This window comes from Phaethon aethereus (genome assembly GCF_964289735.1).
Source record: "Phaethon aethereus genome assembly, chromosome: Z".
In the NCBI taxonomy this organism is placed as follows: domain Eukaryota; kingdom Metazoa; phylum Chordata; class Aves; order Phaethontiformes; family Phaethontidae; genus Phaethon; species Phaethon aethereus.
Window position 1 is genome coordinate 68,381,198 of NC_138577.1, and position 27,609 is coordinate 68,408,806.

Sequence of the window (27,609 nt, forward strand, 5' to 3'; positions counted from 1 at the left end):
CCCCAAAAGGTTGAGTGTAGCAGAAACATGGCAAGAAAAAGAGGTGAATGTCATCTTTGAAATTAAAAACTTTTTTCTTTAAAATGAAAAGCTTCTAAAGGGTCACAGAACTCGATAAAGCAGTACCTAACCCTTACCAGCAAATGGCTGTGCCTCAATTTTTACCATATTCAGTCACATGACACCATCTGATACTGGAGATCCTCTTATTCACATTCTGTCTAAACCAAAACGGTTCAGAGAAATTCGTTTCTTGACTGTGGAATAGAGTGTATCTCTCAAGCCAGGCTGGGTATCTTGAGAGAATTTCAGTGCTTGTTTATTGTGTATTAAAGCTTACCAAAGCACCCAGGCTGATTGAAGAAAAGTTTGGAAGTGCAGACTGAAGAGCTGACCAGGAGAAATCAATTTACAATAGAGAAAGTTGTTCTAGAAACAAAATTATCTCAATGAATATGATTTTCTTGGGCTGCAAGAATAGAAATGTCTTTACTAGAAATTTGCAGGTGGTGATCTGGGCATCCTCCCAGGACTCTGCCAAACTGTTAGAGTTGACATACAGTTTTTCACAGATGCAGTCTTTGGCAGAAGGGTATCGCTGGCAGCTGTCAAATGCTAATCTTTCCCACAGTAAAACGGGTGAATGGCTTTGGGAAATCCCAAGCATCTGAGCTAGAATGGAAGATACAGGAGAGGACAAGGAATTTTCCTTGTCTGTTGTTCAGCACCATTGTTTCTGCATTAGACCCTACTCAAAGCTTTGAGTTTTTGTCGTGGTCTTCAACGTGTATTAATGCTGCCCTAGAAAAAATTAACATTACTGTGTCTGTGGAGGTGCTGTAGATACAGTCACATAATGTCTGAGGAGGTCTGGATGTAGACATAATATGTAACTGTAAAAAGATTGCGAATTTGCAGAACTGTGAGTGCTGGTTCAGCTACTGATGGGAGTGGTATAGAAAATCTTAAATGCAAGGGGGAATTTTCTCCTTGTTCCTTGTAGTAAAATATTAGTAGTGTAGTAAGTTTTAAGTGAATTTTTTTGCTTGATAATAAATATTCAGAATATTGAAATTATTTCAGATGTGAGTGATTTGCTGATCTACTGGGGGAAAGAAAGTGTCTGTTTCTGTTAGTGTGTCTTTTTACTTGCCTCCCCCCCACCCCCCTTCTCTCCAACTGCTCAGTTGATTGGAGAAGTTCGTTTGCAAAGTAGGAAATACTTGGAATCTCCAAGTAGATGCTACTTGTGTTACTCAGTGCAACACAAATACATGTCAGGTTTCCCGTCCATATGACAGTATTTGTAAAACATAAGCATATTTTTTGATTATTCTCAAACATAGTTTTTTAAGTCTAAAATTTGGATTAAATTTAGGCAGTCTGAATCTCCTTCACACTTCTTTTATATTCAGGCTCTTGTGATTCTCAACAAAGTTGACCAAAATAAGTAACTTACTTAGTACCTCTGACTTCCCTGTATTTTTAATGTAAGGCTTGTAATAGCTGTCTGTCCTGTGACCAAGATTCTTTTCTACATCCATGTCTTGTAGTATTTCTTTCCAGTTTTCTAAGCATGTCCTTCATGGCACTGACCTCTTCTTCCAACAATTTGATTCATGGCACTGACCTCTTCTTCCAACAATTTGATGTAGAACCTTTGTTTGCCAAAAATGTCTTTATTAGATAATAAACATGGATTTTAAGAAATAAAATATCTTTAGGTAATGACCCATGTTTCAAAGGTATAATTAAATCCTTCTCATCTAAAAACTAGTACTAGTTTATTTAAGAAACCAAAGCCTCAGTTCCGTTAAGTATAGTGTCAAAACGCTTCTGAGTGGTCTCTTACGTGAATTTAGATGCAAGAAATACCGAATTGAGGTTAAATTGAGATTTTTCAAATGAAATGGAGAAATCTTCATAGGGGTAATTTCTGTTACATGGCAGAATATGAAAGAATAGCTTTAGTTTTCAGATGTGTAAATTCTTTGTGGGGCAAAGTTTGTAGCAAGAGGAGGTTTAAAGATCAGTGAGGTGTCTAGAAATGCAGACACACTCCTGAGCACAGAAACATTTTTTCCATGTCACATTCTCCTACATTTGTTTTCTTCCAAAGTAGTTTCATTGATTTCATTCAAATTACTTCTGATCTATGATGCTGTGAATGAGATTAGAATGAGGTCTTCTGGGGTCATTGTTGCTTTATAAAATCAAGGTGGGGCAAGCATACGTTATATAAAACAAGGTAATCTCCCTTTCATCTTAAAATCTAGGGAAAGGAATTTGGAGAAAGCAAAACTTTGATATAGGGCTGAATTCCTTTATTTCCTGTCTTTCATTTCGGATATAGCGATTCTGTGAAGTACCAATTCATAACTCTAAAGAACTCGTCATTTTCAAGGTTGGAGGTTTCTTATTCTTTCCAATCTTTATGTTGGTGTTTTTTTTAAGGATTCAGTTTTGCAAAGGGTCAGGCTTTGTTTTTTAGGTGTATCCTAAAAAAACCAAAGGTTTTGGATCTTCTTTCTACTAGTGCAGACGATTCTACTGGGAATGCTTGCAGTGTATTTTTTTCTCAATTTAAAAAGCAGTGCTTTCTTGGAAGGGCTTATCCTGAGCTTAAGTCTGCTCCTCCGCCTTTCTTCAGGCTGTATATTGGTAGACAGATTAAATGGCTTTTGGTGTCTACATTTCAAAATCACCTGGTGGGTGACACTGCAGTAGTGTGTGACCCCATTTGGTCTTAGATTGGTAGACTATGTCATCATTGAGATACATCTTCAAAGATATGCCTTCATTAATGAGGTGGAACTACACATACATTTGTAGTTACACATGTGATAGCACACTTTGATGAGTCTCATCTCATGGCCTGGCTGCATGGCAGCTCTTTTCTAGCTTGCATTTTGTGATTTATGACAAAAACATTTCATGCTTAAGATACACAACCTCTGAAAGTTTTCAAAGCTGAATGAATGAAATACATAGATACAGAATACTTCCACTTGATAATATGATCAAAAGTTATCTATTTAAATCTCTGTAAAAAGTGATTTTATTTTGAATACTACTGTTAATCCTCTTCTGTGTCAGATTAGTACCGTGTCAAATAGGGCCATAGATGTTCCTGGTATCTCGCTCTTCTTTCATTCAGGTGAGTTTTCCACAGAAGCACATAAGAGAGACTGTCCCATAAAGACTTAAAATTCTCCAATTCCTGCTGAAATCAGAATATGGTATGGCTGATTACAATAGTATGATGATGGGCACTCTCTGATCTGGGAAGTCTCCTCAAATCTGTGTACCTTATTCTGTGAGCTCAGCATTACCCACTGGAATCTCTTCTGGTTGTCAGGAAATTGTGTACAAAGGACACAAAATATTAATTTTCAGGTGCAATTTTAGAATCTTACACTTCATCAGGAATATGAGTTTTGATGAGCAAAACTTAATTCCAGCATGCAAAGTGCCTGAGTAACTGAAGGAGAGCCCTGCTTATTAGAAAGTCTTGTCTAGTTCTAGTTAAGATGATATTTTCTCTCTCTTCCATACCCTCTTCCTCATACTTAACTTACGTTATGCAGCCACCAAAATTTTTTTTTTTTTGGTCGTGTTCAGATAGAGGAGCACTCCATGGAGCACTGACTACATTGCTTGGCAGGCATTCTTCATTTTCTGGGAGCTTTCTACTACTAAGAGCCATAGCTCTCTGATACAATCAAACACTTGGCAGTGGAAAGCTGCCATGAATAACACTCCAGCTTTGTAGCCTTTGTCACTGATCAGCTCTCAAAAGCTCTTGGAATTAGGTGAATGAAGAAAATATTGCTTGAATATTTCTGTCTTTTTTTGGAGCCCTTTGATTATGTGTATGAAGAGAGCATCTATGTAAATAACCTTCCTCAGATTTAGATTTTCATTCTCATATTGGAATCTCTTGTGTGATAAACAGCAAGGCTACTGCTCAGTATGCGCCAACACCTGGGAATAATCATGCAAAAATAACAGTGAGAAACTGCAGAGCATCTGTTCTTGACATTAACTTTCCTCAGTTTGACAGACTGCCACCACCAGATGTTAGTCTTATGTGCCTTTTTTCCACTGGAGATGGCGGCCTTCCTGCCTCTCTCTTTGCCTCTAATAGCTTACATCAGTGCCCTTTGGAGAATTCATGAAAACAGTTGTGTCACCACAATGATCGCTGAGAACCACCACTTTGCTGTGCTGACGTTACGATTATCGAATAAGATGGGGTAATTTTAAAACATGGAAAACTGGAGCAATATTTAAGCTCAGCATTAAATATTTGGATATATATGTGCAACGAACATGAACCTCAGGGACAGTAAATGTCCACTTAATTCTCAACCAAGGGCTTAGTGTTTCAATTCATAGAGCAACAGCCCCTTTTACTGCAATAGTCAGTCTTTGGCCTTGTCCTGTGTGAGTGTTTCTAGTGGAAAACGTGAACATTTATTAGCAGGTCTAAATAAACCAGAACTGAGTACAAATATTTGCAACAAAGAACTTAGGAGGATACACTATCAGATCCGTGCTTTCTTTAGCTCCCCCTCACTGTTTATAATACTTGGAAAATGGAAGACGCATCTGCCAATTTAGTCTACATTCATTTAGAACACTGGCTAGTTTAGTATGATAATAGCAAACGTTTTTTTCTGTGGCTTTGTGATGAGTATGTTTCATGGAAGAGCGATGTTGCATGTGTAGTAGGAGGTTTTGCACCGCTTCACAAAATACCATGTAAACTATCAAACAGTCCATTTGTCAGCGTTTCTTGGTTTTATAAAGGGATGTGGCTTAGCTTTTCTTAAGCACTGGGCTCCATTTGCCCGCCAGCTACTGATCCTGGTTCTCTTCTGGCTTGACGTAAGATATGTTAGGATGGCGGGGGTACATATTGACCCCATTTCATTGAAAGAGACAGTGCCAGGGAGCAGGTCTCTGTGCCATCCAGCTGTTTGCCTCCACTTAGCATCAGACAGACAGAATCTGTGTACTGTACAATCAGTGTTCCCCCATACTAGGCATACATGGTTATAGTTTTATGTTATGCTTACTATTAGATATGGCAAGTAACAGCTGCTGTTGGGGGTCAGTTGATATTTGACTTGCCTCTGTGCGTTCAAGTCCGCCCTGCAAAGCATTCTTGCCTGTGCTTTAACTCGGCAATTACAATGGCAGAAAGAGAAGAATAAAGATATCATTGCCTGACTGCATTGTTTTTATGCCACAGGAACTCTGTTTCTCTGCTTTACTCAGTAGAGTTTTACTGGTATTAGTAGGTTTTTACTAATGGATGCTTTCAGTATTCACGTTTTGCTTTTTTTTTTCTTTTTTCCCCCCTTTGTTCTATCTCTAACCTGAAGACTGTTTTAGTCCTAAATAAAAATAACACCCCCAAAATGAGGAATAATTTGGAGAAGAATGTGGTTATAGGTCCCTCCTCTGTTCTCCCTAGTTGTTCTAGTGTAACTGAGATCAGAATCCAGCCATACAGAGACCATACAAAACACTTTTGTTAAATATTTAGCACACTTAAGGCTTGTGTGCACAATTAAAAGTGTTGGCTATCAGTTTGTATGTATGAATGATGCTCAAAGCAAAAGAATTGTTAAAAAGGCCAATTGTAACAATTGTAACAAGTGTTACAATTTTTAAAAGTTCTTTTTCATTTTAGATTTCCATTTTATTTTCTCATTATGAAAAGTGGCCATGTGATGAAGTGAGCTGATCTGTGATATAAAGGATATATAATACAAGAATACTACTCTTCAGTGCTTTCTTCTCTTTATATCCCCATTTGCCAACTTGGCTTTAAAAGAAAGCAAAATTAACTTTGATCTACATTAAATTACATTTGAATGAAACCTAGATGACAATGTACAGTGAGTCATTATGTCTGTTCTGTTGATTCTTCTTACAAGGTCCAAAATTAAAAACAGCGTAGACTTAATATGTTTGATCATCTATTTGAAAGCAGCTAGAAAGCAGCCATTTTAAAAAAATCATTGGATTGAAGAGTGATTTCTTGGTGTGATATCTGTGATCCAGTGGGCCAAATAAAAATGAATTTTAGGTGGTTTAGCTATTTGAGTGGACACGCTCATATCCTCGGTTAGCTATCTTTTAAGTGACAAATGACCTTATGGCCATAGTAAGATATGGAGAACCCTCAGGCCAATTCTGTATACAGAAAATATGCTACTGGGTATACTGGCAGTCATAAGGGAAAGATAACTTCTTCAGTTCATATATAGATATTGTCTCTGTGCGAATTGTCTGTGTAGAGACTGATTGTCTGGTGAGTTGTATTCTGCAAAATACGCGTTTTGGGGACCCTGGGAAATTAGATGGTTTGGATAGATTCTTGTAAAGTCCTCATCTGTTATTTCAAATAGAAAGATGTACATGTTATCTGTAACCTTTTAGGTGGGTGATCCTAATGTATTTTAAATGATTGAATAACAAGAGGTTAAATTTGATGCCATATGGATGTTAGAATTCTTCCAAGTACTAATTTCTCTAGGATGCACATGAAAAAATGGCATTTATATGTCTTTGTACTGTCTTTATAAATGTTTTTCTTTAAATAGCAAATGAAGTTCCCAGTTTGCAATATTAATTTCCATCCACAAATCGGTCTCTGTCAGCACCAAGAAAAAAGCAGCCTTAATCCTTGTTTTAAAAATTTATTACTATTTCATACTAGCAGTCTATGACAACGGGGAATAGTCTTGTAGAAACTTAGCAATTTGCCTTGTTTAGCATGAAAGATATTTTTGTACTTAATTTTTCCTGTGCATCATTTGGGCTGATGTCAAAAAAATTAAACTTGTAAGATTGAAATTACCGATCATACACCAAATCCCTGCATACACAAACGCAGTCTCAGCAAACTGGGCTTTTTTTAAATTAGCTTTTTTTTTTTTTTTTAAATCTCACAGCACCATTATACTAAGTTTGTCTGTTGTTTTCAGGTTGATCCCCTGTTTACAGTGCCTGCACCTCCACCTCCGATTTCCAGCAGTATCACACCTCAGATTCTGCCTTCCTACTTTTCCCCATCTTCATCCAATATTGCAGCACCAGTCGAGCAGCTTTTGGTACGGACTCGTTCAGTGGGTGTAAATACTTGCGAGGTTGGAGTAGTAACAGAACCTGAATGCCTTGGACCCTGTGAGCCTGGGACCAGCGTGAACTTGGAAGGAATTGTGTGGCATGAAACTGAAGAAGGTAAATTGTTTTTTCCATTAGGTTTGTCTGTGAGATATGTTAATGAGGAGGAGACTTTGCTGTATTTGCGGGTGTTAACTAAGGGCTTGTTAGTCTGTTGGGACACCATTATGTACAATGGCAGTCACAGCTTTATAGCTCAGCTGGTGGTTTTTTTTTTTTAAAATGAATGGCAGGTTTTTTATTATTTAAGCAACTGTATTTTCCAAACAACTTACCATGTAACCCCAGTTAGCAATAGAATTGTTTCCTGTTGCTATATTGAGAAAAGCATATGATGAAATAGCTCATAGAATAGCATAAATAGGCTATTTAAATGGACATCATGAGGGGGGTATATGCGATGGGAGTGGATATATGAATAGTTTAGATGAAAACTTAGAAACCTAATATTTTGGAATTCAGACAGCATGGTCAAAAATGCCACCATTATGTAACAATAGAAGCCCCAGAGACCCTGCAGAAATTCAATTTGATGTGAATATTGTTTGCGTTTTGGTTATTTGAAACATGCTTTAAGAGGAAAGCATTCTTGCTTGAAGAGAAGTGTTCCATCTGGTGAAGAAGTGCTATCTAAACCAGAGTGATTTCTTTAATATCCTTTGAAGGCATTTGGCCAAGTAGGAGTGCTGGAGAGCTTTGGGGAATACTAAAAGTTGATTTGCTGTGATTTAGAACAAAGGAAGTAAGAAGAGGATTACGCTGTGATACGCAGATTTTTCCATTTTGGTTCTCAAAAGCTCATTATTAAAATACCAGCTTTCTCCTGTTAATGATAAAAATACTGCATTTGTACACTAAGCATCTGCAATTTTTGGTTTAATAATAGTGGATTTCTGCAGTTATAGCTGCTTGAGAGTCTTCCTGTGATTGTTCTTACGTTTGTTTTGAGGATTATTTAATTTTTAGTGAACTACCTCCCTCAACACTGAAAACAAGATTACTTACAAAAGGATATAATGAAAGAATACAGCAGTGAATCGCTTCATGATAAATCCTGACATCCTTCCAGACATACGCACAACAGCATTTGGTCCTTTGCAGTGATATATAAGACCTCACCAAAGTGCTATGCACTGTCCTTTCAAAAATCAATGGAGAGAGTCATAGTTACTTGCTTTTATATGCTTTCATCCATCCATCTTTCTCTCTCTGTATGTCTACAGCAGATTCATAAGGTGGATTGATCCTTTTAGATTGTTTTTAAAGCACAGTATAAATTCTGTTTTAAAATATCCCTGCAGAGATGGCTGCCCTTAGCAGATCCAATCTTGCTTGACTGGCCTGTATTAACCAGAGCTGGAATGTGTGGGCGTTAACTGTGTTGACATGAAAGAGCAGTAGCTGTTAATAGTGTTATTCTTGCTGAATAAACTAAACTTCTGACCCCCACTGAATTTAAGAAGCCTGCCTTGTTAAAGGTTTGGCACCAGAAATGAAGTATTAAAAAAAGTACATTCTGGTCAGGATGACATTCCATTTACCAGTTTCTCAGCACTCTACTGGTTTAAAAACTCTTGTTAGTTAGTAGAAATTAACTCCCTTAACCCTTTTCCCAGTTTGTCTAAAACAATTTTCTGAAACAACTCAGAGTTCAATGACAGCATGTTTGAGTGAAACCGTTTTGAATGTTCTTGTTTTCACAGCTTTCAAAAATACTGTCTGCTGACACTACAGCTATGAGTGACTACAATAATAGATAAAATGGAATTCCAAAATACTCTAGAAATAGAGCTAAAATGTAGATTAAGAAACTGAAAATAATTTATATGATTTCATATTGTATGGTTTGTACTGTGCTCTTTGTGTTTTACTGTTTCAGACCCTGCTGACTGAAGAAAATAACATAAATTTTACTCTGTTTTTACCAGTGTTCACAATCAACACTGCATAATGAAAAATGAGTTCCTAATGATTATTTTTGCATTTTAATTAGGTTTTGACATTTGGGGCACACATATATGTATGTATTTAGCTGTTTTCAAATTTTCTGACATGCTTATGAAAGCAGCTAAAAAGCAGCTTGCGTGAAGCCATTTCTGCCAAATTTTAGAAAACAGGGTGCAGATGGGTCTTCTATTTATCTTTTACAGAAGGAAGATTATCAGATACTAATTTTCTCCAGTTATGATTTTGACTTTAATTAGGCCAGAACATGACCTTTCCTAAATTGGTGTAAATCCAGAACACTCTAACTGAAATCTTTGTAATTGGTGACAACTAAAACCATCTTGATGTTCATAATGACCAACTGAAATACAAATTTCTTTTGTGATGCCCATATGTTTCTTTCATATTCACTCCCTTCACTGCTTTCCAAAACCTAATAAGAACACCCATGCAAACTGACATGTATCTAGTTGTCTATATATGCAATAGCTTTTTAATGTAAAACAATTCTAAGGACCTAAGGTATGAAGATTTCTGACCTTGTCTTGTGTTTTGAGATATTTGAATTATTTTGTATCTGATTTAGCCACTCTGTAAGATGAGTTGTGAGGTGATTGGAATAGGCTTGTGGGATGTCTGCATATTCTATGGCATATGGGAACTATGAACCAAATGTGCTGCTGAGCAGCCTTCATATGCTGCAGCAACTATCTGTGGGAATTCAAATACAGAAAGGATGTGGTGATCACAGTTATAATAAGAACATTTAGAGTGAGTAGAGAAAGAGGAAATCAGATCGTTTATGTAGAACTCTATTAAATGTAGTACATGCTTCATAGAGGAGAAGGTGTATACTTGAGAATTCATGTTTTGAAGGTTTTCAGTATCTGAAATAACTGGTTTTCTTTTAGGAATGTTAAACAAGTTGTCACATTCTGTTGCATTTGTTCTTCAAGGTCAGAAGAAGGATGATGTTTAGGTTTATTAGTCATTTTTTAAAGATAATCACTCCAAGTGATGCAAAAAAGCAGCACTGGATTTCAGACAAAACTGTGGCAGATCAAAGACAGCATTGTTACTGCAGCTCTTTTCATTTATTCCATGCCAGTCTATTCAGTTGACTTGATCAGCAAATTTAATAAATCAGACCATTTTTCCCAGAGTGTTTCAATCTTAAGACGTGTAGATGGAAGCTGGCATCTGAAGTCTGTCGCGTGTTATTACAGGGCTTTGTAACTAACCATAGCTGGTTACTCATAATTGACTGAGGCTGCTGGTTATCACGTGGGCATTTCTCAGTTGTGCTACTAAGTTGTGTAGCATTTAATTTCTACATATGTAGGCTGTAGGCATTTTCATCTGCATAACAACCTTACTTGGATATGACTTGATAATGTGTCCAAAGTGGTGTTAATGGCTGTAGAAAAGAATATCTAGTTCCCTGTGGTAGTGGAATGAGAAAGGGTTATGGGCAAGTCAACCTGAAAGTTGGCAGCTGGTGCAGGTACTTGACACCAGAAGCTACCATCCAGTAACAGTAAAAGTCCTTCACAAAAAGCAGCTTGGTAGTGTTACTGGAGTGTATTTTTTTTGTTTGGTTTGTTCTTCTGGTACTCTGGGAAACAGCTGCTATAAGTCTGTATTTCTATACTGAAGAAATAAGGTTTATCTAGAATCAGGTACTTGCTAAATTGTGTAATTATCCTCTGGGAAAACAGTTTTGAAGAGAGTGGTAATTGTTTCTTACTGCCTGGAGGAAATAAAATGACCCAGAAAAAAGAGAAACTACCAACCAACTTTCTAAATTGCTTAGAGCCTCCTTTTTGGTTTAGTTTCTCACACACAGTTGCCCTGGGTCATGTCCTGGTTTTGGTTCTGCATCTAGTAGTAGTATGCCTTCAGGTGCAGGAAGCATTAGTTATGATGATGACGACTTGTTCGCTTGAAAACTGTGTAGGAGACGGCCACCCGTCACCTTGCTGCCTTTGTGTGCAAAACATGTGGCACTGGAGTTCTCGCAGTGCTGCACTGACATTCTTCCTCTTCATGTGGTTTGGGTACAACCTGCTGTTGTTGTTCAGTAATAAATAATAGGGAAATGAGTTGTATTTTTTAAAGGGTCCTCTTATCAGGGTTAGCTTGTTGATTTTTCTAACTTGAGACTAGTTGTCAAATGTAAGAAATAGGAATCTGCTGGATCTCAGAAATCTGATGGGATAATCTCCAGGGTATTCCAAATTTATCCTAGCATCATTTCTGACACTATTTTGCAGAAATCTTCAGTAGAAAGGAGAATGCTTAGATGACAAAGAGGCATGCTGGTGCTTGTTGTCGTATGCATTTCCCAGCCTGCCACATTTGCAACTAATATGCATAGATATTGTTTTGAAAACATACCTGTTGCACAGTGCTGACGGGGATTCCTCCCAACCTTACTATGTGGTGTTAGTTTTGCAAAAACTATTTTAAAAGAACAGTCTGCTTTAAATGTCTTTGGTTATGTATGTGTTTGTACATGTGTGTATAAGTAAGGGTGTGTATGTGTCTGTAGAAGTAGAATTAGAAGAATGAGAAGTAGTCTGACTGCCTCTGATTCCCTGTAGCAATTTTTGAGGTTTAACAACCATATTTTCCTACTTTCACAAATACAAAGCCATGATGAAACAATGAAACTTGTAATGTTGAAAGCCATGTCAAATATGTAAGTAAACAAATATATAGAAATTTTTTTAAAAAATCTATTTTATCAAGGAACATTACAATAAGTCATAGAAATTCAGATAAACATGATTAAATCACACTGTTGTCTTGAGCTCAGGCAAGGTTTATAGAGAGAGGTAATATTCTTTATTAAATCAAGTGATACATCTGTAAAAAACAGGTAAGCCTTCAGATTGGGTGCATTTATATTCTGTTCTTCCTGTGTGATGTAGGCCATTGACTTACTGGATGCAGGAAGCGGTGGTTTGGTATTGTTAACCACCATATTCAGTTCAGAATTGAAAGACAGTGTGTGTTTTTATAGGAGAGAAGCATAAAGATACCCATTGCTCAAAAATCAGGCATTGTTATGACCACATTTCAGAGAAGCGTTTTGTGGAGAAGATAGTTTTTTTCTGGCTAACTACAATAACAGAACATCTAAAATCAGCTATTTTCTACTGTCATGCGAGTCATCTGCTGACCAGTATCAATGTCAGCCAGTATCAAAATGTCATCAGTTCAGAAAAAGCCTATACACATGTTTATATTTTGAGATGTTATATTTAACTTTTCCTCTTTTTACTGTCTGTGACATCAGACCCAGTAAATCATTGGATTTAAGGAAGCCTGAGATAGGTGATTCTTTATAGACCTCAACTGTCTCATTGGATTATCTAAGGCACTTAAGAGTCTGACACTTAGTATGTGTTACGTAGAAACTTGTAGCAAAAGAGAAATGGGCTATATATCACAATAGGAAACCACAGGCTTGCATAAAAATGTTTGTGGTTTATGAAAGCTCCACCTCCTTTACAAAAAGAGTTTGGGAGATTGTACTTTGGAATATACACAGACTATCTGAGAAAAGTTTTAAGAGTTTAGCCTTAAGATTTGGACTGCAGGAGGGATTTAGCTGTAAGTACACCAAGGTTTGTTGGGTGTGAGGGGCCTTTTTGATCATCTCAACAGGTTGCCCGACCTTATCAGTGTATGCGCTTGTTTATGGACATAAATTCTGACATCGCCATGTGACTGGCTTCTGCAGTGGTTCTTCCACATTTGTTTGACACATACAGTGCTGGACAGTGTTAGAGGCAAGGAGTGGGCTAGACGGACTGCTTCGTCAAAGCCAGTATGGCTGCAATTTAATTTTAATATATTTTACTGCTATAACACAAAATGTTTATGCTGAGAGACCAAAAAAGGAACTGTTTTTGACTGACTCATAGAACTATTTAGGTTGGAAAAGATCTTTAAGATCATTGAGTCCAACCGTAAACCTAACAGAACCCAGTCCACCACTAACCATGTCCCTAAGCACCGCATCTACACGTCTTTTAAATACCTTCAGGGATGGTGACTCAACCACTTCTGTGGGCAGCTTGTTCCAGTGCTTGAGAACCTTTTCAATGGTAATTTTTTTCTAAACCTCCCCTTGCACAACTTGAGGCAGCTTCCTCTTATTCTATTGCTTGTCACTTGGGAGAAGAGACTGACACTCACCTTGTTACAACGTCCTTCCAAGTAGTTGTAGAGAGCAATAAGGTCTTCCCTCAGCCTCCTTTTCTCCAGGCTAAACAACCTCAGTTCCCTCAGCCGCTCCTCATAAGACATTGTCGCACTCAACCTTTAATTTCCCAGTTAGACAACTACTTCTTAGTCTATTTGATACTGTTTGCATCTAAAATAAATGAAGCAAATAGTAATTTTAGAGCCAAACCCCATGTATCCACATAAGCTCCTTAAAATGGTTTTAAACCATTGGGACTGGCTCTTATGAACCAGGTGTACATGGTTGAGTTGATGTGGCTTTAATGAGTTGCCATGAGTCAGCTGGGCTGTGATAACCAAATGTTTGCAGGTTCTTTGTTCACAGCAAACAGTAGATAAATCATGTCAGTATAAACCTTCTCAGTGAAGGAGAAATGCAAAATGGGTTATGGATGTTCCCTGCTGGCAGAGCTATATGTCAGACGGGAGATAGTTTGACCTCCTTGAGTTTAATTCTGATTATTTTACTTTTTTTTCCCAGAAATGTTCAATTAGTCATTCATTTAAACAGTAATTTAAGTTTAAAGCTCTTTGTCTAGGTGATGGAAAGCATCACAGATTAGTGAAGATGTGTAACAGAAAAGAAAAATTAAAAAGTGAAATGAAAACAGAACCGCTGCTTATTTCAAGGCTTTCTTAATGCAGCAGAGAAGTCAAGCTAGTTCATCGCCTTCCATTCCTTCCCAACACCATTGCTTCAGAAAGACTGCAGACCACCACTGGGAGAAAAACACTTAGGAAATTGTAACATTTAACAGCATCTTTACATCATTTGGTATTTAAATATCAGCGTTCCTCCTTGAACATAGACACACCACAGGGTCTAACTAGTGCTAGTCCTAGTACTTCGTTTACAGAGGCTGTATATCTCTTTTGCATGGAGGGACGTGTGATTTGTTTACTGCCCAGTACTTGTTGCTTCACTCTGACAAATACAGATGTAATGCTAAGCAGAGTATAGCCACAGCACAGTTGCAATAACTGACCAAAAATATCCGAAGCATGTTGTTCAGCCAAGGTAGTAATGGCCACCTTATCTAAAGGGACCTGGCAAATGCTATATTTTACAGCTCAGTGAGAAGACTGGATGCAACTCTCCTAGTATAGCCCAAAGCAGAGAATGAAAAAAATTAACAAATTCCAGACAGTGCTTACATAAAAAGCTGTATATTGCCAGACTGCTACAGAGGAAGACTCCCTGCGTTGCTTGTACATACATAGAAAATTACCCCTTTTTCAAACAAGCGTATGGGGGCAGGGAGGGTGCATAGAAAAAGGAAGGAAGATAATTGAGATTGGAAACATTTGCTTGGAGCTATTTAAATGTGAAACTGAGCCTGCTCAAGCAGTGAGGTTATGAAGACTGAAGGAGTTGCTTTAAGAAAAGCAACAGTTTTGAGCATTTACTGCTCAAAAGCAAAATCTCAATAGCAGCAGATTGCTTAGAAGTGAGACTGTTCCAGTACAAAATACTTGCAACATGTGGTGTTTGGATTTGTAGATAGCAGGGGGGAGAGATGACTGCTAATGAAGAAAGTGTGTGTGCGTGCAAGTGTTTTCTTACTAAATAAATACCACTGGAGTAAGGAATGAAAGCACAACTGAAATGGTATCTTTAACTGGTGTGGTTCAGGGATTAAACCACTTGTTTAAAGATGTTCTCACAGTCACTCTAATTTTGTACATAGTTTAACGGGTTAGGACAAGCTGTGGTCTTCCAGTTTTGTTACACTCCTAAGTATTGCTGGTCTTCAGCAGTGGTGAATGAGACTTTCTCTCAGTTGTTGGACTGTATGTTTTCACTAATACAGATTAATATCAATTTAATAAAATAATCTTTTTTTCCCCCTGCATTTCAGGCTATGTAGCAAAAAGCTGCTTTGGGCATTGGGACTAACTTGCCTGTATAAGATCAGTGGCTGGCCTAACATCTAGTTTTTAATTTTTTAGAATCAGTGGAAACTTACATTTTGCCACCCTGAGGGCATATTCATAATTCTTTCCAGATATTACTGATGTGGTAGTAACTAGCTACTAGTCTGGAATTCTTGGTGACAAGAGGTAATCCAAAAAGCAGAAGCAAAACCTCAATTTAAAACTTCTGAACAATGAAGAGTTCTTTGGCCTTCAGGGTTACTAAAAGATTACAGCTTATATTTTTGTTCTAAAAGAGTGAGACAGGAAAGGTAGAGGTTGAGGGTGAAGACAAAGAATATCAAAAAAGACAAGCTCAAGGGAAATAGCTTTCTTGTTTTAAACTGAAAAACTAGGTCTTGATTTATTAAAGTTAGTGTTGCAATGGAAACCACAATTGAGGTTCATCAATTTGATATCCCCTAATGCCATGAGATTTAGAGGAAAACCCCAAAAACATCAGGTATAAAAAAAAAGGCCAGTACTTGAGCACTTTTCTTTAGTTGTGTTTTGTTTTGGTTTCTTTTTTACGGAGTATCAACTAAAGCAGAAACACTTACATGTCCATCAAAATTAACACTGGTTGTATTTACTCCCTGGAAATTTAAATTTCAAAGAATTTTTAAGGGGACATATCTATGGAAATAAAAGGCCGTAAAATGAATTTTTAAAGGTAGAATTTACTATTCTTGTTAAAGATTTAATCAGAATAAAAAAGAATAGTTAAGAAAAGCCTTTTTTTCCCCTACTTTTTTTATTTATGTCAGTTACTTGTTAAGCTGAGTTGGGAAGTTTACTAGAGTTTTGCTTGGGATGATATTTTAGTGTATTTAAATGATTTCGTTTTGAGTTTTGCTGTTCCTATTTGAGCATAACAGGCAGATCAGGCCATTTGCTTTTTCTCTAGCGCATTAGCCAACAGTATAGAAGTTTCCATTAATAAAATGGAACTGAAGTTAGTTTGTCAGTAGATCGCCATTCTGTAGCCAGTCCCTAACACTGAGGACAAGTGTTGTGGAGAATCGGTTTCCAGCGGGGGCAGTTCCAGATCAATCTCCAGTTAATCTAGAGGTGTTTTTTTTTTTTTCCCCAGTCACTTAAAACCTCTGCATTTAAGTAGGTTGAAACAAGTAATTACATTTTACTGCCTGTTTACTTTCCCCTACAGTGACTGAACCTGTACTTCTTAACCTTGCATTCATACAAAGCTGGCTTTTGTGGATCTTTTAAAGCCTGAGGCTGTGTGACCCCCACTAGCTTGGAGATTTTAGAAACAGAAAGAAGAGACTCAGGTTTCACGAAAGGAGCTGTTTTCCTTAGGGAAGAGATAAGCTGATGTCAACTTTCAGCGGAGTATGACTTCTAATGTGTGTTACAGATTTTTAAAAAAAAAAAGCTTCCTTTTTAGGTTATTCTCTACAATTTCATTAAAGTCCTGAAAGTTATGACTGTAGGTTCTGTGGTTTCTGAGAAAGTTTTGCAATGAATTAGTATTTGCTTCTTGAGAAATTTTATTCAAACCACTACTGGTGGCAGCGAAGCCAGTACAAGTTTATCTGCATCCAAGCCAGTTTTCATTCAGAAGAACCACTGGCTATTGGTAGACTTCATCTGGCTTCAGAATAAGAAGTATCGCTGGTTACAAACCTGAGCAATTAGAAAAAAATACTGTTTCTGGGTTGCAACAATTTCCAGCTAGAGACCTGTATTTAGAGGTGATACAACCTCAGCTAAGGCCAGTGGAAGCTACTAATGTTTGTTACTTAATGGAAAACAGATCATTCTTGTTGAATTCTGAAAGAGAGGATGACATTTCAGCACAGTCTGCAATGCACTTGAAAAAGCATTTCATTTTTCCATTGTTGTATAAAGGAAAGAAAAAGTTTTCCCTGGTAGTCTTATAAAAATTAAGAGCTCAATATTTTTAAGCATGTCAGACGTGTAACTCTTAAGTGGCAGTATAGTTTAGTTCTTCAACAGTAGCCTGAGCTTTTTTAACTTCAATTTTTTGTAAAACCCTACTAGGTCCCTTTTTTCCCAGAGTGGAGGGCTGTTTAAGGTGGGAGTGAAAGATCTTGGTTTTGAAACATAGTGACATAGTAGTTTGTTTCTCATTAAACTGGCCAGTCAGGGTTTGTTAGAAAAAGATTTAGCTGGGAAAGTGTTCAAACGTAGTTCTGGTGGGGATAAAAAAGGCAGCAGCAAAGTTGTCCTCACAAGTGCTGGTGGAAGGCTGAAAGATCTCCACACTGCTTCCGACTTCCAGTGATCCAGCGTGTGAGAGCAGAAACGTTCATTGAACTGCATGCATTTTCTTCCAGTCTAGCTCTTTTGAAAACTTTCCATAACAAACTTTCACATCTTATTTGAGAGTTCTCTCATAGGGGTTTTTTTTGGTGTGTGTATCCCAAAAGCTGCCCAGCCTGGTTTTTTTTTGAATTTTCCTTTCTCTAGCACTTGAAGTTCTGACGGCCTCAACTGCTGCACTGTTATACCGAGGTACAGCATCTTGCTGACCAGGGAAACTGCAGATGCCCGTGGACTTGAAATGTATTTTGAACGACCACACCTCCCCTGCAAACACCTTCCTGTTGACAGTGGGAATGAAGTTGTGTAGCATTTTAGTAATTTATTTCATGATACCCCGTCTGGAGGTTTTTCTGCAAGAACTGACAGGCAGTTTCTCCCTCAGATAAAGATTTAAGGTGGCACAGAGGTTCAAATTTACCAACTGATGGTGCATTTTTGTGAAACATGAACCAGAAGGCTAATGCTATTTCTTCTCATCTTGATTCTTCCCATGCAAGTGGCACATGAAACTAGTAAAAATAAGGGGGGGAGAGGGACTCTTGAGAGGCAGGAGTAAATCTGTGGTTGATTTTGCTTCAGGGCAATTGGGTTACAAATGGTTCTGTTGGTCTAGACAAGCAAGTGACAGGAAATAACTTAGAGAAAATGTTTTTGCATCCCCAAAGCGTTATATTCAAGGAGCACAGTTAGTAATGCTGTTGTGAAAAGAAACCTCCATTTGGACAGACCGCTTGATGCAGGCAAAGCTGCTAATTTGTTTTCAGCTTCAAGGAGATTTAGCGTCTTTGCATCCTTGGCAGTAACACACAATGTAATTGTTTCCCTTCTTAATCTTCAGGCTAGCTGCATTGGCTTAGTGTAGCTAGGAAAGGCTGGAATGTTGACTGAATTAGCTGCACCGCATAGCTTCTAATGGGCAAGGAAAAGTTACTCCAGGACTCTTCTGACTTTCTAGTATGTGAGGAGAACACTCGCTGTTCTTTTCATGATTACATCTAGTCACAGAAACCCTTTTGCGTGGAAAGGAAAATAAATTGTTGGGTATGAAAAGGAGGTGACAGAACTAATGTTCTTGCACTGGCAACGTTACTCGGTTATTAGGGGCTTTCTGTAAATAACAGCTTTGCTTTCATCTATTTTCTGCCTCTTTCTTCCACAAAAGTAATTTTGTAACCCTACAATTTTTAAATACTTTTAAAAAACCTAGCTGTGCACTGGGAGATTTGTTTGCATTCCTATTATTCAGTTTGCCAATGTTTGTGGGTAGCAGCTGCTTACACTTTTGGAGTATGTGCCATTAACATACCACTGGTATAAACCTAACTCAATTCACCAAAAATACAATCTTCAGAGAAGGGATATAGCATATCATTGAGCAATTAAATTATTTAGTCAATCCAGTGGTTAATCTTGGGTCAGCTTTGAAGGGTAAATCTCATTGCTGGGATACATTCTTGGCTATGAATGAATGCATGAATAATCTTTCTTTGAACCTTAAGATGCACAATAGACACAATAACTCTTGAGTTGAACTCTTGAGAGTGGGCTGATTTATGGGCAGCTGTTGAAAGTGCTCCTAGTGATGTTATTTTTTCATCTGTGAACTAGAAACCTGTAGTTTTTTAGAAACAGTATATTAATTACTGTATACCATTGCAATGGTAGACAGACAGATGCTGTGCAAGTCTTTACTATGGGTCTTTAATTTATAGATTAAAAGAAAAAGTAATGATTTTGACATGGTATGCTACCATAAACTGAGAATCACTTGTCAGGGCTCCAGCAGACAAATAGGCGAAGGCGTTATTAACCTCAACTGATCTGTGGGAGTTACCTCCTATTTAGCAGAGACAACAGCAGGGCTTGTGTGTGCTCCCCAGTGCCAGCAAGTTCACAAGCCTGCATAAGCCAGCACTGGTTTCATTTACATTAATGCTGTGATTGCAGGTGACTAAGGATCTGACACACATTTCTTTCTACCCTCCCTGCTCCAAGGGCTCTAGCCTCACGCAGAGGGCTGGGACAGATGTACAGGAGGGGGTAGCATCACCCACTACCTCAGGATTTGGCCAAGGTTGCCTGCTGCAGGGCTTAGTTTGCTAGAAGGATCAAAAGAGGTCTGTTTTGTGATCAGCAATAGTGACTTGGCACATGTGTTTTCAGTGCTGGGGGAGGAGGGAACTGTTCTTGTCTCAACACCCATTTCTGAACTATTGTGTCTACAGCGCTAGGAGGTTTACTCATTGTCTTAAGGCATTCTGCATTATTAAAATTGTGTAATGGAAGTTGTTTTTTAGGGAGTTCTTCTGAGAATTAGTTGCAGAAGGAGCAATTTGATTTTATTTTCTTTCAGTTAACAGTCTAAAGCAGATGGGAAAGCAGACCTGGAGTAGTTTTGCTGGCTGGCTGCCATGATTCTGTAAATTTTGATTTGTGTGGATATGTAACAGTTTTATTTTTCCCTTTTTGGAAATGTATGCCTGTAAGTCTTCGGGAAATTAATCGTTGGTTTCCTGTGAAATGTGCACTTGTAAAACAAATGTTGTAGCAATGTGCCATGCAGACCCTGTGTTGTGTCAATTAGGAAGTGTGACATCAGCAAACTCCATAGGCTGTCAAAGGCTAAAGCACTTTTCAAAGCGTCATTCCTTCACAGCTCTCCAGAGAAAGGATTAAAAAATGACAGAAATTTGAACTGCAGTTCAGTACAGTTTTATTGTTTGCCTTTGCCACTCAAAAGGCACAGGGTTCGTAATTCCACCAAAATGAGATTTTTAATGCCATTTGACCTTACACTATTTTGTATTTGAAATCAGAAAGGCATTCAAATTTGGAAAGTCTGTATTAACAGCTAAGTATGAGTTAATCAAAACTTGCACATTTTAAATTCAGCGTTCTATAGGGGGAAAGATGAAAAATACAACTGATGTTTCACCCTTGATCTGTCTCCACTTCTTGCTACTCCGTGCACCTCCACACCAGAATGACCCGCAAGAAAAGAGTTACTTAAGCATTTATTAAACTGTGGTATTAATGATGACATTGCCACTAATTACACACCAAGAGAGCTACATTTAACAGTAAAAAATGATAGGGATTTAAGCACATGACTGACAGCCTGGGTCATAGTTCTTTTTTTGTAGCTTTTCCCCTGGAAATTTAAAGAACCTGGATTCTCACTGTTCAGCATTTGAATTTTTGAGATCAAAAGGCCTTTCCTTCAAAGAGTTTCATGTTGTTATTTAAATGGTAATTGGCTCTATCCTCAGTTTGACTGTGAGCATTTTAACTTTAGTAGGTTTAGGTTTTTTCAATATTTTCAGTTCTATGCTTCTAATGGAGGAGGTGATCTGGGGAACGACAAAGATTAATTACGAATTTGGAAGCTAGTTACTAGTGACAAGAGTTGATAACTTTTGAGAAGGCACATATGCTATTTGAGCAACATGTGTTCCATAATGAATGATTTTGCTGCAGTAATGATCTGTCTGTTCTTCACTGGTGACTTTTACATCTGGAATAGTTCCTCACTGACAGGTGAATGTTTCTGTATAGTGTGGACTGTGAAGTAGACATAAATTATGGAATTTGTTAAACTATTTGCCTGCAAACTTTGAGTTCAATACAGAACTCTCAGGAGAGAAGGTCGTGGCCATGAAACTCTGATCTCCACGGAGGCAGTGCTTGAAGAGTAGTCAGCTACTTTTTAGGTTAATACTTCCTACTGTAATCTTCAATATTTTCTGGTGTAGAAAAAGTTATGGTCCCATGAAGTTTTTAGGAGATGGAACCAACATTTGCTTTAGTTCCTATTCACTCCTTGCTGAATTGGACTTCAGTTCCTCTCTTGTAATGTATTACCTTCAGCTGTCAGTGTGATGAAGAAACATGAAAACCACTTTGTTATCCAAGAAAGGCTGAAATACTTTCACAAACAGATGTATTGCTCTATGATATCGCTATCATTGAAGTAAGTAAACCGCTGTTGAAGAGCATTGAAGAGCAAGATGAGACGTGATTATATTTCCTGTGCTTAGTGACTTGTTTTTCATTCTGCTGGGGGGGTAGGGGCATAAAACCCCCTCAAAGACCCTCAGGTATAATTACTGCTAAAGTGGCTAAGCTGTATTCAGGATTAAAATGTCTTTGTGCTAAACATTAAACAAGAACCTGCAGGCCTGGGTCAGAGAAACAAACAGATGAATGTGACAGTTTTCAAAATGGAAAAATTCAATTTATACGGGTAAGGGAAAGAGGAATCTGAGGCATCTACAGGGGGGTCTTTGTATTGGTGATGTAGCACCAAGGAGTGCATTAAGAACCCCTAGTGTTTTCTAATAATGTTAGAGGTATCTTCCCATTCACATGTTCATTTTGTACTGGCTTTAGACCACCCAACTTCACATCTAACCTGCAGCCTTCTTTCCTGCAGTCTCTTTCCTCCCCTCCCCCAAACGTATGGTGCATGTGTATTCATGTTTTTGCTTTCTGTTCACGGAGGTATCCAGCTGGGAAAATATAGTGTGTACAATACTCTCTGCCTTCAACTGACATGTCTCATAAATTGCAACAGAAATACTGCTATCAGCAGCTTAATAGCAGGTAGAATACAGCGCTACATATCAAGTCTCAGCAGGACACAGAAACTATGGTTAGCAAATCCAAAGAGAAAGGTTTGGGAGGGAAAGTTTTTATGCAAGAATAACTGAGGGGTGGAGGGGAGCAGGGAAGAAACATTTAAAATGGATTCATTGAAAGCTGCCTTTTTGAAAAGAAGGCTTATAGCGGCTAACTCAGTGGCTTCAGCATTTGATTTTTGCTGAATAGTTGTTTTAGAAGACCTCACAAGAGGTTTCTATTATAAGCAGTGCAACAGTCTTTCCTCTTTGGTCCCTAAAAAACTAGCCTCCACACCCATTCCTTGAAATACTTTCTGAAAAATACATAATACTTAATTACTGCTGTAGTATAAGGTGTTTATGACAGAAAGTCTGGGTCAGCCACAGTGCATTCATGCAGGAAATACAGGTTTTGTGGAAATAGACTAGTAAATAGCATTATGTTCTTAATCACAGGATTTAGTAAGTTTCCATTTTGCCCCCAGCTCTGTTTAAACCCAAATTTTGACTGAAGAAGGTCAGAATAGGTTAGAAAATAACCTCACAGCATAGGTTAGAAAATATATTACAATACTGAAATAAATTAATTGATTTAGGATTTTTTTGTTTGGTTGATTTTTGGTTCTTCTTTTGGTTGGTTTGGGGAGGGTATTAAGTTAGATGAGATTATGTTTATCACAGGTTGGTCTGTTCTTTGTGACCATGACAGAAAGGACAGGAAATAATGACCTTCAGTTGTGGCAAGAGAGATTCAAGTGAGGTGTTAGAAAAGCATTTCCAACAGCAAGGATAATGAGGCTGTGGAGCAGGTTGTCTAGCAGCTTGTGGAGTCTTCTATTAGAGGATGATCTGTGCAAACATTTTTCAGAATAGATACTGATGCTGCTTCAGAAGTAAGGACAGTGGACTGGACAACTTCTTGAGGTCTTCTCACCTCTATAGTTCAGTGTTTCTAGGAGCAGGAGAGTTCAAAATTGATTTGGTTGGTTTTTTACTTCTCACATGGGGATTTCCTAGGAAATTAGGACACAATGTGTCACTTTTTTAAAGATTTAAAATTAGTTGAAAAGCATTAGTGAAATTTTTAAAAGTGACAGTAAAAAGGAAATTGTGCTGCCTAAACCAGGGCTATATTTAAATTGTAGCAGACAGCTATTAATCAAGGGCTCATGGGATCCAAATATGGAACAGAGAACAACTCTCTTATGGACAGCCTAGTAATGAAGAGACCAACTGTTGAATCTGTACAGGTGAAGGAAAAAGGAGGAGAGTGTGCAGGTACACTTTGATGGAAAGTTATCCTTGTGCTTGGCTTAGGCTTTAATTTTGCATACTGATATCTCATAATTTTGAAGTACACTTCTCTAGTAACCTTTGCTTTTCTGTAATGTAATCTTTTAAAGCTGTCTTACAAGGAATGAGGGATGGCAGTGTTATAAACATCGTACAGCATATTGAGATCCAAGAATACCGTTGAGTCTGAGTGAGGCAAATAACACTAATCTTCCTTCTGTGAGGACAGCTGTTGGTTTCAGTTTGGAGAGTAATAAAGATACACCGCTCTTCTTCAGTTTTTCAAACTATTTTCAATGGAATATTTTTCCATCAGTAAATATGCATTAGGCAGTTTAGTTAGTTTGTTTCTTTGAGGGGTAATGGTTGTATGCTGACTTTCACTTGGAAAGAAGGAAACAAAAAAATCCCTTCAGAGTCTCAAAGATATGGCCAGGTATATTTTATTTATGGCGTATATAAGACAGTTGCCAGCCAGCCATAAAGAGACAGAATTTCACTCTTAGTCTTCCCACTTTTCTTCATTCTTTCCTCATTATTTCCTACCACCTATGGGTAGTAGTATTTAAAAATTTCCTAGTTCTGTGTTGTTTTCCCTATATATGACTTCCCTATGACAGAGAAAGATAGTGAGTTTTACCAACGATGTTCTTTTCCATTCATCATTCATTTGGGTTCTTTTTGCAGTCTTCCCTTGCACTCCTAAAGTTTTACGAAGTCTAAAGATCTCACATGAATTTCTCTGTTGGTCAGCCATATAGTTTTTTCAAGAAACAATCTTTGCCGATTTGATTATTTAACCGTGAACCTTTTTGCCAGTGAGCAACTGGCTTGCAAATACATTTACATTTCTCTCTCTACAGAATCTCTAAATGAAAGAGAATATTTTCTCATGGACAAGAGAAAACCCCACACTTTTCAAAGTATTCTATGTAGATAGTTTACTAATCTCCCATTGAGAAGGCCTTGAAGAAGAGTGATATTCAGCTAATAACAACCTAACTCTTGATTGTGCCCGCTACATTCTCTAATCAGGACAGGTGAGATGGTAGAATCAGAAAAAATAAGGTTAAAGCAGTTTCATCTAGACACAAATTCATGCTTTATGCAGCAGCTATCATTGTGAATATCTGAAATCCAGAGCAATTTGGAAGGTTCGATATGCAGTGCCTTTGCTTTCAAAAACAAAGACCAAAATCGACTCAAACCTTTTCAGAAACATTATGTCTTGACTGCCAAAGGGCTGTTAACTATGTAGGTGGGAAATCCTTTGGAGAGAAGACATAATCTTTCTACTCTCTGAATGTTTCTGATAGTCTCTGATAGTCTTCTATCAGGTAGAGCCTCCTAGTCATGGAGTCTATAGGCTCCTTTTCAGCAGTTCCCAAATGTACGAGAAGTGGATATATTTAACCCCTAAAGACAGACATACCGGAGACAAAAATAGGTTTTAATTCTTCTAAAACAGTAAAGTACTTGAAATAAACTCAATGGCTGCCATTTTACGTGGAGTAATTTCTGAACTACCTTAAAGGCTAGCTACTGAAAGAATCCTCTGCAGTCGTTTGGTTTAAGGATGTTCCTTAAGTGTACTTCCATTTCCCAGTTTTTCAAGTTTACCTGATTTGCCTGTTGTCATTTGTCATCTGAAATACTGAGTCATGTCTTTGCCCTAGCCTATAGGTAATTAAAGATAATACAAAATTTTCTTTTCAAGAAAAACAGAAACTTCTGGAAATGAATGGTTGTTAAATTCGTCACTGTTTAGGAAATTAAATTGTTTCATTAGTGTGCTTATACTTTCAGGATCCTATCAGTGTAAACAAAATGTCTATAATAACAGTCTTTATGAACTCTTTGGCAAAGTTTGCATTTGGTCCATCAGAAATGCATATCTTGGTGTTCTCAGAAATAGTTCTCAGTCACTAAGCAGTTTTATCAAGAGAGGGGAAAAAAGGGCCTTTTCGAAGAAGAGAAGCAAAAAGTAAAATGAGTTTGCAAAACTTAAGGAAAGTTAGAATGGGTCTGTTGGGCAACAGGGAATCTTTGCCCAAGACATTTTTCCATAGTGTCCCTTCAGTTTTCAAAACTTCCAAATGAAAGGGTAAAGGTAGCAGCTCTCTACCAGCCCACCAATCCTGTCATCTGAAAAGACCGCAAAAATTTGACATGGGTTTCTTTTGGTGTAGCTCTTCTGTATCCTCAGGCCTTCTACTTTGGAACCTGATTCAGGTCATGAAGCAGCCTTTTTTTCTGCCTATCCCCAAAAGGCTTACTACTAAAAAGAGGTTGTTTCTGATTGTGCATAGTGCATTGGGCTCTGCAAAGAAAAGGAAGACTTCTCATAAATAAGATGCTAACTGGATCTGGACTGTCAGTAATATGGCAAAGGGAAAAAGACATAGCCTCTACAAATGTTTTCCATGGACATTCATTAAAAACCTAGTTTACACTCTTTTTTTGAGTAGTCTAGTAGCTATTTTAGGTGGTTTCAGATCTTTGTTAAGAAGAATATCAGTTCCTGTTATTAAATTTGTAGTCTTCAAATCTCCAGTGGTGTTCTTTGTTTCAAAAGAAAGGTGTCCCCCTTTCGTGGAGTTTTCACAGGTCATTTTAACATTTCTTTCTCAAAATGACATTAGCAGAAGCTCTTCAACAAGAATAGGAAAGGTCTTCCAGGAAAAAACATCCCCTTACCAATGGACAAAAGTCCTACTTTTGCTCAGTTCCCAAAAGAGGCAGAAGGACCTCCATGTTCTTGTGTTCCTTAACAGTTAAAACAAATGTATGGTCTTATCTTGATCTCTAGTACTCTTTTCTGTCTCTGTCACAGAGAAGGGCCTATGAGAAAGAAACCCAGCCTCTGTAATTTAAGTAATTAGTTGACTAAAATACCCAAAGATCATTGGTAGAATCTCTGAACACAGTGAAACTGTGAGGAAAAGGTGCCACAGCCTTATGGGTGAGGAGAGAGGCTTCTGCCAAAGATTTGAGAAAGGCAGCCAACTGTCATTCCTTTCACACCTTCCTGAAGTGTTACAAACTTCTTATTGTGGCATCTGTTGTTACTGCATTTGGTTATCTACTGCTCAGAGATGTGGTCCATCAACAGGAACCCATGGGTGGAGACATATGGAGGTCTGACCTTTTCTCCGTTGGCACCCTTTCTCTGTCAGTGCTGACTTCTTTTCCTGATGAAATGCCCTGATTCTGTGTGATTCTACACCATCCTTCCCTCTAAACGGCCTTAATCTGCTAGTGAATATTGCACTTCCGAAAGTGTAAGGGAGAGAAAATACAGTACTGTTTTTCCTAATTATCTTTGTGGTTTCAGATGGTCATGTTGAGGTGATCTTGCGTCCTGAAACACAGAGACTCCTCTTTATAAGGCAGGTAGGTGAGGTAAAAGGTGATAACAACTATTCAGGTAGTGTGGAGGACCAAAAGCAAGGAAGGCAGTCTTTCCATGCAGTTGTCTCCCAGCCTACAGGAGGGTGAATATCTATGCAGTCAGCCCCCACGGTCTCCAGGGGTATAACAAAAAATGCATTGGCTAAATGGAACTGCATTCAGAGTCCAGGACTGAGGGAGCTAGATTTTATGTAGGTTTGATACAACACGCAGTATTCCATGGAAGGGGATGCCCACATGAGGTATATAGATTATTCCATGCAGTATAATGATGGCATCATTTCACTTGCTTCCTTCCTGACAGAAACCATTACCTGTAGTGGATTAGCTGCTGTCTGAGCGGAAGTTGTTCTGTCAAAGATGATCATGTAAGGAGTGAGCTGTAGTTTTATATTAGGAGTGAGGTCAGGAAATTAATGCATCGTAGAATTTGAAAAGAAAGCAAAAAACACTCCCAGAAGCCTTGCTTTTGTGGCCTGTCAGAAGCAGCTTTCTTCGTGTGGTCAGAGAATGTAAATGACAATAAAACATGCAGTGAAGAGTTGTACTTAATCTGACTTGAGTATTACACATAAAGTCTTTATCAGTCTTTTGTGCTCCTGCTGTTGCAGACATATATTTTCAGACATCCAGTACATTTCTCCCTCCCTCCCTTTTGCTC

At 38.0% G+C, this 27,609-nt stretch overlaps 1 protein-coding gene across 2 annotated transcripts in view; it reads left to right on the forward strand.

Annotated features, from left to right (window-relative positions):
• The window catches only part of ZNF608 (zinc finger protein 608), a gene marked incomplete at both ends in the record, with an annotated part of 87,144 nt that overhangs the window by 35,095 nt on the left and 24,440 nt on the right, over nt 1-27,609 (forward strand). For both annotated transcript variants that reach the window (XM_082013488.1, XM_082013487.1), the window contains one exon: nt 7,002-7,257. In XM_082013488.1, the coding sequence (XP_081869614.1) occupies nt 7,002-7,257 (256 nt within the window). The remainder of the gene's footprint in view (nt 1-7,001; nt 7,258-27,609) is intronic.